Source organism: Rhinopithecus roxellana, chromosome 1, assembly GCF_007565055.1.
Source record: "Rhinopithecus roxellana isolate Shanxi Qingling chromosome 1, ASM756505v1, whole genome shotgun sequence".
NCBI lineage: Eukaryota > Metazoa > Chordata > Mammalia > Primates > Cercopithecidae > Rhinopithecus > Rhinopithecus roxellana.
Window position 1 is genome coordinate 114,621,156 of NC_044549.1, and position 12,345 is coordinate 114,633,500.

Consider the following 12,345-nt stretch of genomic DNA (forward strand, 5'->3'; position numbering starts at 1 on the left):
CACACCAGTAAAAGGAAAATAACCTAGAGAGAGAGAGAATAAGCACAAAAGTTAAAATATGATAAAATCTCTCTCCTTTTCCCTTTCTTTCCTTGGATCTGGGTTTTGAAGGAGACAAAGAAGGACCCCCAGGCTTTCCAGCATCCAGCAAGCACTATTACTTTTTATTTAAAAGCAACTGGGAGAAACATTCCCCAAAGCAAAACCCGAAGCCCTCCCTGAGAATCGTCTGTGGGCGTCCGGGCCCGGGCCGCTGGGGTGCCACTCCGCAAGGGGTTCCTCTTCTCCCCGGGGTCCCTGAGGGCTGGACGCGAGAGGACCCGTCGATCCCGGGGTGCCGGGAGGAGACGCCCGCCCTCCCCACGAGAGGGGGCGGCTCTGGCCTTGGAGCCGCCCCTCCTGCCGCCAGAGAACAAACGGGATATTCAGCAGTGGCCTGTGGCTGCCAGAGCAGCTCCTCAGGGGAAATTAAGCGACGAGTCAGACGGCACCGTAATCGTCTTTAAAAGCGCCTCCGCCCCGCCGGCCGCGCAACCCCCGGCTACCTGGGCCGCCCCACGGCGGTGCGCGAGTGAGAGGTAGCGCGCGGGCCGCCGAGCGCCGGTGTGAGCCAGTACTGCTGCCAGTGTGAGCGCGGTGGGTGCGGAGGGGCGTGTGTGCCGGCGCGCGCGCCGTGGGGTGCAGACCCCGAGCGTCTACGCTGCCATGAGGGGCGCGAACGCCTGGGCGCCACTCTGCCTGCTGCTGGCCGCCGCCACCCAGCTTTCGCGGCAGCAGTCCCCAGAGAGGTAACGCGACCCCCGCCCGGGCTCCCTCTCTCTCCCCTCCCTTCCTCCACCTCTGCAACCTCGCAGGCTGCTTTACTCAACCCGCTTCGGCGCGCCTGGGTGACCCAGCGCTCCCCGAGCAGTGCAGGCGTCCGCCACCCCCGCGTGCGCTGAGCCCCAGACCTGGGGACCCATCCCTGCTCGCGGGCTCCCTCCTGGGTCTCCGGCCCGGCCTGCTTGATGGCCCTGCAGCTGGCTTGGCCACCACGTGGCGGGGCTTAATCTGACTTGTGTCTCCCCTCTCCTCGTGTCTATGGGGGCGGAGGGAAGCACTGGGGCCCAAATATGTGGATTTTGGTTTACCGCTGTTTTTTTTTTTTCTTCCCGGAGAGCCTTTGCCCAGAGACGTAAACTAGGGAACAACCCTAGCGGCGCGGCGCCTAGGGAGCCGCTCTGGAAAGTTAACTCTTCGCCAACCTCGAGACGGCCCCAGGAGCAGGGCTGTGGGACCTGCCCGGTGGCCAGCGTTGGCATCGCCTCTTCAGCCTCCGTCAATATCAGCCTCCCTTTCGATGGGAAGCTCTGCCAATGGCCAGTAATTTTCAGAAAGGGGGAGGAGAACTGGGCATCTCTCCAAATATGGGAACGGCAAACTTTTTTATATTAACCAATTGCTTGCCTTTCTTTAAAACCGTGTTCTTCATTCAGCCTGGCTCTTACCTTCTCTCAGTTAAATTGATGTATTTACCATTTTCCTACAAGACTTTGCCACAATGCCGAGGACTTGATTATATATATAAAATCTTGTGTTATTATGATGGAGACAGATGGCAGCTGGACAGAATGCTTTATCAGGCTGTAATTTAAATATTCTAAGAGCTAGCAAGCTTTCGGATCCCATTATGGTGCAAGAATTGATTAATCAACATTAACTTTTATTTATATTAATAGGCTACACCTTTCTGAAGGTAACATCAGATTGTTAGACCATGTTTCAAATTACATTATCTTTTCTTCTTTTATGTTCCCAGACCTGTTTTCACATGTGGTGGCATTCTTACTGGAGAGTCTGGATTTATTGGCAGTGAAGGTTTTCCTGGAGTGTACCCTCCAAATAGCAAATGTACTTGGAAAATCACAGTAAGCATTTTTTAAAAAGGTATTCTCCTGGAAGTGGGTGTTGGAAACAGTGGGAGGCTGCTGCCTTTTTCCTCTGGTGGTAGGATTTCAGTAAGAGGCAAATGCCTGAAATAGTGAAATGTTGGATTTACCCCAACTATTGGGAAGATTTGTATTCATGTAATAGATCTAGTTGTGTCTTGCATTAGTGATTACAGAGGGCACAAGGTAATGCTTGAAGGAATACATTCTCAAAGCAGATGTGTTTCTGAAAGCCCAGTGTAACTCAGTTGAGTTTTATAGATTCATAATTAAAGCTGTTTTCAGTCAAAGGCCTGTTGTAATGACCTTTAGAGGTTTTTTGTTGCTTGTGCCTTCATAAATTCCCAGTGGGAAATAGAAGATCAAAGATAGTGCTTTGACTACTCTATGCCCATTAGGAAAGGAAAAAGAAAAAAATTTAAAAAGCCCACTTAATGTTCCTGGGTTGAAACCACCTCTAAAGGCAGTGTAAGAATAGAGAATTAATGGGGGGGTGGGAATCTAAATAGCAGCCAAGGGCCAATAGAAAGTCAATGCTGATTAGTGATAACATAGATGATACTGAGTCAAGATAAGCTGGATTTAGAGACAGCCATTTTTTTTTTTAAAACTGATTTAGAGTCAACCAGAGTGAATCATCTTTGCAGTCAGCTTAGCATTGACTGTTATCTTCTTCACGTTTTGCGTTGTTGGGAAGTTGTTTAGTAATTGAATACATTGGTTCACTGAGAACTTCTTTCAGTCAGGTTGTGCCACTGGAGGACTTACGTAGGATTTTTTAAAAAGCCCCCGCTGACTGTGTAAACTAGCAGTTACTGTGTGCAGGCATTTACCGTGCCAAGTAGTTAACAAGTATAATCACCCAGAATCCTCAAAACAACTCTATGAGAAAGTATCTATTATCATCCCCATTTTAGAGATGGGGAAGCTGAGGCCTGAAACAATTACAGAAATTGACTTAATCAGACAGTTGGTAAGCCCAACTTTATGTAAGGTAAAACCTACTCCCACTGAGGTCATTTTGCAGGCAGATATGAGAGATCCCCTTCCATAATATAAAACTCAGCTCTTACATGCCTTGACAACCTCTTGTAAAATACCAATCGTGTCACAAACTGGTACAGATTTCATTATGTTATAGCACATATGGCCAGGAGAGAAGGCATAGAAAATAAGTTTGAAATAACATAAATGTGAAATAAGGCTCTGAAACAAAAATAAAAGCAGCTTGATTTTCATATCGTAATTGTGTTTTAAATGTAATTAAATGGCTGTAAATTTTAAACGACCCTAGAAAATCAATGGCTCAGAGGCGTCATGTGCCCAAGAAGAAATTCATGGTTGGCCATGTGTTCTGAATATTGTGGACAGTGTTGATGTGACAGTAAACTTTGACTGAGGCTGGGGGACACGTCCAGTGAAAGCTTTCCTTGATAAAGGAACGGTTTACCTCAGGAGAGGCATGATTTCCTATGTAGGAGTGAGGAAGTTAAATGGACGCTCCATCTGGATGTCTTGTGAAGGGAGAGCCTGTGAGCTCAGCAGTCACTTCCCTGGATTCAAATTCCAGTTTCACTGTCATAAACTCTGTGTCCGGGATTTACCTCCTTTAAACCTCAGGATTACTGTGAAGACAAAATGAGATAGTGCAAAACGCTTCAACTCAGTGCCTGAGTGGGGAAGAAGCTTGATTTGTCGGAAGAACAAATCAAGGAGGTCGGAGTGGCTGGAATGGAATGAGCAAGGGGACAGTGGGAAGAGAAGCAAAGGTGAACAGGACTGTGTAGGCCATGGTGGGGAGTTTGAACTTTATTTTGAGTAGGAGTCACTGGAAGATCTTAAGCAGAGGAATGAGCTTATCTGGCGTCTGTGTGGAAGATGAACTGTAGGGAGTTAGGAGTAGAAGCAGACCAATTAGGAAGCTGTTGTGGTATCCGGGAGAGGGAAGATGGTGGAGTAGACAAGGTGGTAACAGAGAAGATGAAGAAATGCGGAGTCTTCTGCCTACAGTGTTTTGTCAGCAGCTCTGCCTGCAATTAGGGTATAGTGGCACCAGCTAGGAGGATACGCACCAGGCTCTGTCTCCCTGCTTAGCCATTCCAGATAGGACTGTGCTCTACTATGGCCTTGTCCAAGGCCATCTATTAAAGGTGTTTCCAAAGTTGGTTGGTCCAGCCCATTTTTGTGTTCCTGCAGTCAGTAAACCAAGAATAGTGATCCCTTTGGGTGATTCAGTATCACTTTTATTAAAATATCACAGAGACCAATGGATATGGGAAAGCCTCAGAGTGGTCTTTAAACTGTAGTTCCTGTAGCTGGGGGGAAATATCTTGCTTTCACTCACTGGCCTCCCATTCTGTTCGTCCAAACTGGAGATGTGTCCCAGCATGGTAGCTTTCATCACTAAATGGTTTTCATTAAACTCTATCTTATCAATGGAAGAATGGGAAATGTCTGATTTTAACTTTTGCTTTAAGAAAGGTGAATCCTAGTTGTTACCACCAAACTTCCAGTCCTTCGTGTTGGACTTTCTGATATGAAAGTACAGCCTGCAGATTGGATATTTAGATTTGTCCTTACATTATAGTACTTTAAAATTTTTATAGCAATTTCTTAGACAGCTGTACTGTTCCAACACACTATATTGGCTATTAAATGTAAATTAAGTTAAAAATTTAGTTTCTTAGTCATACTAGCACATTGAAGTGCTCAATAACCATATGTGGATAGTGGCTGCCTTACTGGACGATACGTAATATGGGTATTTCTGTCATCACAATTTTTCTTGCGGACAGTGCTGTGCTATTAATAGAAAAATTTTATGCTTCATTTTTCATGTAAGGATATGTTGAAGACAGAGGTGCTCTGTGCTGCTTAGTTGTACTTCTGCTTTGCAACTAGGGAAGCTTTGCAAATAGGGAAGCTGCACTGGTTCTTTGTAGTTGTTGCAGCTGTAACTGGAACTCAAGACTCTTGACTCAGCTTTATCACCAAGAGTTGATGGCCTTAACTAGTCTTAGGTTTTTTACTTTTACTGTATGTGTTCTCAAAAAATCTATGCTTAGAGACTAAATTAGAGAATTTGAGTGTTAAGAAATAGTTGAATATTTTGTAATCCGTGATGGAGTTGAGAGTTTCTTAGTTTCCTGTAGGAGTTGATTCTGGGGACTATAACCTAAAAGGCATCTGCATAAAATCCCCTAATTCTCATATACGGGGATGTGGGCATGTATGAAATGTGATTTGACAGCTAAGGTATATATAATCCTTTGGAAAGTAGTGACTGGTCCTCTAAGCAGGCTTGGAAGAACAATAGGATTGGGGTGAGGCATAAGTCACCCTAATTTATTTAAGAATAAGAATCAGTAACTCCACCTGTATTAAGCCCTGCAGCAAGAAATGAAACTCCAAAAGTTGATATCCCACCACGTGGACCCCTCTATTACAGTGATTTTTCTGCAGTTCGAGATTGTGTGCAGGAGACAACAGTAAGAAATCTCTGAGATCCATAAAGGAAGTAGGGGAGAGTGGACCATTGTGAAAAAACACACAGCTGGTGTGATGTATTTCACTGCAACATAGGCAGGACACATTTAGAAGAGCCCACAAGGCATGGTGCTGGGTGCTAGAGACGCATAGGTGAATTTGGAGGGGATAAGCACATGGGGAGCTACCTGCTAGGATGTGTTCCCAAGGCCCTAAGTGGGAAGTGAGAGAAAGCCCACCAGGCATCTTATATTCTGTGCTCCACAGGCACCCCTGGCATAAAGATCACCATTCCATTAATAGCTTCATTATAAATTTATTGCAAACTCAGCAAATCATCAATACTTCTGTTCCTTGATATTTTCATTCATAACTTGTTCATTTTATAATTCCCATAATAGAATTAGAGATACATATTGATGATTTGACACAAATATGCATTTTGTTGTTTTTTTTTTTTAAAGAAAAATAGACATACGTTGAGAGGCTGAGGCGGGTGGATCACCTGAGGTAAGGAGTTCAACACCAGCCTAGCCAATGTGGTGAAACCCCATCTCCTAAAAATACAAAAATGAGCTGGGTGCGGTGGCAGGCGCCTGTAATCCCAGCTACTCAGGAGGCTGAGGCAGGAGAATCACTTGAGCCTGGGAGGCAGAGGTTGCAGTGAGCTGAGATCCCCCCCCATTGCACTCCAGCCTAGGCAATAAGAGTGAGACTCCATCTCCAAAAAAAAAAAAAAAAAAAAAAAAACAGAAAAAGAAAGATAGACATTAATAGCAAAAATTAGACCTTGTGAAAGCAACTCTACTTAGAGTTTGACTTTGGATGCATGTGGTATGGGTGGCTGAGTGAAACCAGCTGAAGCTTTGTTTATAGTAACTGCAAACCAGAGGAAACTTAAAGCCTAGAACCTTCTGGGAATTCTCCTTAAACAGGTATATACGAATTTTTGTTTAAAATTGGTTCCCAAACTTAAAACTAAAGATCACATCTGAATGTGTAATGCAATTGCTGTTACATTATCTAATTGAAACAGCAATTGTTACGTAGAGATCGCTGGAATTGATTCTGTTCTTAGATTTAAAACTGGGCATAATTTACAAATCTGTTTTAAAAGTTGATGATCTGGCCAGGTGCAGTGGCTTACACCTGTAATCCCAGCACTTTGGAAGGCAGAGGCTGAAGGATCGCTTGAGCCCAGGAGTTCAAGGCTCCTGGAGTGAGCTGTGATCACACCACTGTACACCAGGCTGGGCGACAGAATGAGACCCCTTCTCTAAAGTATAATAATAATGATAAACAAACATAAAATAAGGCAATCCATGTATGTGGTCCTGTTGTTAAGCCCTCATTAGGTTTTTATTATTTATAATTTAAAAGTACTGAAATTGGCCAGTTATTTAAGGTTTCAGTCATTTCATTCTCAGCATAAATCTAACCTAAGAAAAATCAGCAAACATTGGGCAAAGATTTAGTCTTGGGGTCCACCTAGAATATAACTTTTTATCCTTTTATGAAGAAAATATGGGAGAGGCCAGGCATGGTGGCTCACACCTGTAATCCCAACACTTTAGGAGGCAGAGGAGGAGGATTGCTTGCAGCAAGGTGTTCAAGATCAGCCTGGACAACGTAAAGAGACCCTGTCTCTGCAAATTTTTTTATTTTTTTATTTTTTTTAGCCAGGAGTGGTGGTGCGCACCTGTAGTCCTCACTACTTAGGTGGCTGAGATTAGAGGCTTTCTTGAGCCCAGGAGTCAGAGGGTATAGTGAGCTATGATTGTGCCACTGCACTCCAGCCTGGGTGACAGAGCAAGATCCTGATGATGATGATGATCTGGGAGGGTCAGAGAGTCAAAGACCTTTGACGGAAATGGGAGGAGAATGTGGCAATGGGTAGAGGCAGTCCCATTAAAGCAAAAAGTATGTGGCAAAATTTTCCTTACTTAGCTACTTCATGAAGAAAAAAGCGTTAAGTTGTCTTACATAGAAAAATCTTCAGATTCTCCAGGTAATTCAAGTATTATCATGTTTATAATTACATATATTTTTCTGTTCAGTTAGAGTGAAATAGTCACACATCCCATAACAATGTTTCAGTCAATGACCACCACATACATGACAGTGGTGCCGTAAGATAATATTGCCGTGTTTTTTTGTATCTTTTCTATGTTTAGATACGCAAGTATTTACCATTGTTTTACACTTGCCTGCAGTGTTCAGTACAGGAACATGCTGTACAGTGTCATAGCCTGAGAGCAATAGGCTATACTATATAGCTTAGGTGTGTGGTGGGTTATACTATCCAGATTTGTGTAAATGCACTCTGTGATATTTGGACAACAGAGTCACCTAGTGATGCGTTTCTCAGAATGTATCTCCATCATTAAACAACACCTGACTGTATACTTGTGATAGAAATCATGGAACTAAAAATAATAATAGTATTTATAGTTTTTAGCATACCTTCAAATGTATTGAATCATTTTATTTTATTTGCATCTGATTCTCTGGGATTGGGGTGACAGACCTTAGTATGACCATTTCATAAGTGGGGAAATTGAAGTCTAAGGAACTTGTATCTTAACTAATGTCATACTTGTAAATGGTATGAAAACATCAGCACATAGCGTTCTGACTCAGGATACCATTATACTCTCACGCACTTATTTATCAAATATTCACCAAGATTTTTTGAGCACCTCCTATGTAGTGGGCATTGCATTGGACTGTGGGCGTAGAAAGACAAGGCATAATTTCTGTCCTCAGGGAGTTTATAATCTTGTGGGGAGCAGTTAGACGAGAGAATCGGTAACGGTTATGTGTGTGAATTATTATAATGCCCACTGTAAGCAGTTTTAAATGTTAATAATTTGTAATAAAGCTTATTTTCACTTTTAAAAATTATTGAAGATCTTAAGATTAGTTAAGGTGAAAATAATTATTGCTTCGTGCAAAGAGTATGACCTGTTTTACATGTGTGCTACTCTAAGACTGGATAAGTTGTTACTGTATCCTTTGTAAGGATCCGTTTGACTTCCCAGGATTATTTTACATGTGCCTTGATATTTCCAAAGATGCCTAATAAACAATTATGTGAAGGCATTCCTGTAACATTGCCTTGAGGGCAATTTTATAACTTACATATGTTAAAGTCATCATACTTAATCCATCCTCCAGATACCTGATTAATTTTAAATGGCATTCCTATTTAGTTGAAGGAACTAGTAGATTAAAAATGTGATTGGGGGCCGGGCGCGGTGGCTCAAGCCTGTAATCCCAGCACTTTGGGAGGCCGAGACCGGCGGATCACGAGGTCAGGAGATCGAGACCATCCTGGCTAACACAGTGAAACCCCGTCTCTACTAAAAATACAAAAAAAAAATTAGTCGGGCGCGGTGGCGGGCGCCTGTAGTCCCAGCTACTCCGGAGGCTGAGGCAGGAGAATGGCGTGAACCCGGGAGGCGGAGCTTGCAGTGAGCCGAGATCGCGCCACTGCGCTTCAGTCTGGGTGATAGAGCGAGACTCCGTCTCAAAAAAGAAAAATGTGACTGGGATTTATGTCTTCCCAATAACTTTTGTATGGCTTCATGAGAAGAAAGAGTCAGCAGTGGTGAGCAAAGGGTTTGCAAAAATTGAGACATAGTGATAGTCTAGTAAGATCAGTACTAGGTGTATAATTTGAGAAAACAAATAGTGAATTTAGGCAGGAACTCAACTTTTAAGTCACTTAATTATACCTAAGGGTATAGCAAGGGGTTCTGAAATTGCTGTAACTATTATTTGCCTGTTATAACCACAGCAGGACAGATAGGGGAATGGAATTTTGACTTTAAACACATATTTCCTGACTTTAAACTGCACATAGGATTTAGAATTATATAGAGACTTAAATTCCAATCTTAACTATGGGCTTTTTAAAGAAAATATATATGTATACATTGGTTGCACTAGGCTCATTATTTCAGTTGCCTGAATAGTAATTTAATCCAATGCTTGAGCTAGTATTTATATTTAAGAATAGTAAAAATGAGTATAACTAACAGAAAGTGTTTGCATATCCAGACTAGATGAATGGGATAAGAGCACTATAGCTTGTTTTTTTTTTGGGGGGGGGTGGGTGGGATGGGGTTGTTTATTTTTATTTATTTATTTTTTATTATTATTGTACGTTAAGTTCTAGGGTATATGTGCATAACGTGCAGGTTTGTTAGATATGTATACTTGTGCCATGTTGCTGTGCTGCATGGGGTTATTTTTTAATCCAGAAAGTATAATTTGGAAGCTTTACAAATCTTTTTTTTTTTTTTTGAGACGGAGTCTCGCTTTATCGCCCAGGCTGGAGTGCAGTGGCGTGATCTTGGCTCACTGCAAGCTCCGCCTCCTGGGTTCACACCATTCTCCTGCCTCAGCCTCCCCAGTAGCTGAGACTACAGGCGCCCGCCACCACGCCTGGCTTTTTTTTTGTATTTTTTAGTAGAGACGGGGTTTCGTCGTGTTAGCCAGGATGGTCTCAATCTTCTGACCTCGTGATCCTCCCGCCTTGGGCTCCCAAAGTGCTGGGATTACAGGCGTGAGCTACCGTGCACGGACAAAACTTTACAATTCTTATGGCACATAAGCTGTTCAATTAGATTTCAGTTGAAAAGATAGCAGAAAAATTTAAAAGTTTTCATTATTGCCTTAAATTTTTCTGGGAAGCAGGGCAATTATAAATCCTAAATAATTAAGCAAGCACTGTAGGTGACATTTTCCCACTGGGGCCTCAGTCCAATTTTTCTAAATTTGTTTAGCTTTCTGCCTGCTTTTGACGGCTTCTGTTGCTTGTTTTGTTTTCTTTTTCTTTGCTCTTTCACATGGAAATCAAGTCTGTTTTTATTGATTGAAAACTTGATGTTTTATAAATAACTTGTTTGTACTGCTTGCATTTTTTTTTTTTTTTTTTTTTTTTTTTTTGAGACGGAGTCTTGCCCTGCCACCCAGGCTGGAGTGCAGTGGCCGGATCTCAGCTCACTGCAAGCTCCGCCTCCCGGGTTTACGCCATTCTCCTGCCTCAGCCTCCCGAGTAGCTGGGACTACAGGCGCCCGCCTCGTCGCCCGGCTAGTTTTTTGTATTTTTTTTTTTTTTTTTTTTTTTTTTTTTTTTTTTTTTTTTTTTTTTTTGTTGAGGCGGAGTCTCGCTCTGTCGCCAGGACTGGAGTGCAGTGGCCAGATCTCAGCTCACTGCAAGCTCTGCCTCCCGGGTTTACGCCATTCTCCTGCCTCAGCCTCCCAAGTAGCTGGGACTACAGGCGCCCGCCACCTCGCCCAGCTAGTTTTTGTATTTTTAGTAGAGACGGGGTTTCACCATGTTAGCCAGGATGGTTTCGATCTCCTGACCTCGTGATCCACCCGTCTCGGCCTCCCAAAGTGCTGGGATTACAGGCTTGAGCCACCGCGCCCGGCCTGTTTTTTGTATTTTTAAGTAGAGACAGGGTTTCACCGTATTAGCCAGGATGGTCTCGATCTCCTGACCTCGTGATCCGCCCGTCTCGGCCTCCCAAAGTGCTGGGATTACAGGCTTGAGCCACCGCGCCCGGCCCACTGCTTGCATTTTTAGTGCTGTGTTCAAGCAGATGCCTTAGAAGAGGTTTAATGAGTAGAAAAGAAAATGAGAAAACATGTATATTCATGTATATTTTTTTTCTGAAAGAGATTCTCATTGATAACATATTCATACCAAACAAAAATCATTCTTTCCTGAAACATCACTATAAAAATAGAACTTAAAGATAACACATTTTTTAAAAGTAGTATAAATCAAGAAGGCATTTAGTATAATTAAAACACTCAGAAAGGATTTTTAAGAATATATTATTTAAAAGACAGATTAAATTATTTTTATATCCCTTGACCACCTCCAGAGTTAAATTTATGATGTGAAATTATGGGCAAATAAGAATTGTACCATACATTTGAAAATGCCTTAAAATCTCTCAGATTTTGACAGTAAAAAAGGGAAGGGTCTCATTTATTGGTTGCTTAATGCTGAAGACCAGAGAAACATTTAGAGGGCTCCTAATTCTAAGGAGTTCTTTCGGGTTTTTTTTGAGACAAAGTCTCACTTTGTCACCCACTTTGGAGTGCAGTGGCGTGATCTTGGCTCACTGCAGCCTCCGCTTTCTGGGTTCAAGAGATTCTCCTGCCTTAGCCTCCCAGTAGCTGGGACTAGAGGCACCCACCACCACGCTCGGCTAATTTTTGTATTTTTTAGTAGAGACAGGGTTTTGCCATGTTGACTGGTCTCAAACTCCTGACCTCAAGTCAATCCGCCCACGTTGGTCTCCCAAAGTGGGATTTCTTTTCCCACATTGCTCTACTTAGAGTCAGGAGAGTGCTTTTGTGTGCTGTCACTTTTCCGTGTTTCTTGTACAGAGAAATGTTACATGTATGGATTGCTCCTCAATCCTATGAAAACTGTAATAACCACTCTCAACTTAGACAATTGCAACTTATGAGTTCACAGCTTTATCAAGGGTGGCAATAGCACTTTGGGGGACTTTTGAATTTCTTACTCTAGGAACTTGGGAGAAAATAAGTGTTTTCCTCAGATACATTATTTGGTTGATCATGAGAGTCAGTATGGCAAGTCTTTAGGAAACAACTATAAACATCCCCAAATAAATGGAACACCCACAGAGAAGTGGGGAGTTGGGATTATAACTGCCCAAAGCACAAGCCCTGCCACTAAATATCACCTCTCTCTTACCACCTCACCCCCAAGCCGCTCCTGAGTACTGCATATAATAAAATAGTGTTTTCAAAAATGTGAAGGGAGGGAGAGACCATTTAATCAAAGATGGGCTGTTACATGGACCAGACTGACAAGAAGAAAAGCACAGGGAACCCAGGGGCAATTTTACTCCTGCTAAATGCTCCTAGAAATGAATAAGGG

The 12,345-nt window shown here is 42.8% G+C and overlaps 1 protein-coding gene across 1 annotated transcript in view; it reads left to right on the forward strand.

Moving 5' to 3' along the window:
• Window positions 1-415: 415 nt before the first annotated feature.
• PCOLCE2 (procollagen C-endopeptidase enhancer 2) overlaps window positions 416-12,345 on the forward strand; it is an 81,427-nt gene continuing 69,497 nt past the window's right edge. Inside the window, exons 1-2 of the mRNA XM_030929329.1 lie at window positions 416-788; window positions 1,799-1,907. Of these exons, the coding sequence (XP_030785189.1) occupies window positions 706-788; window positions 1,799-1,907 (192 nt within the window). The 5' untranslated portion in view covers window positions 416-705. The remainder of the gene's footprint in view (window positions 789-1,798; window positions 1,908-12,345) is intronic.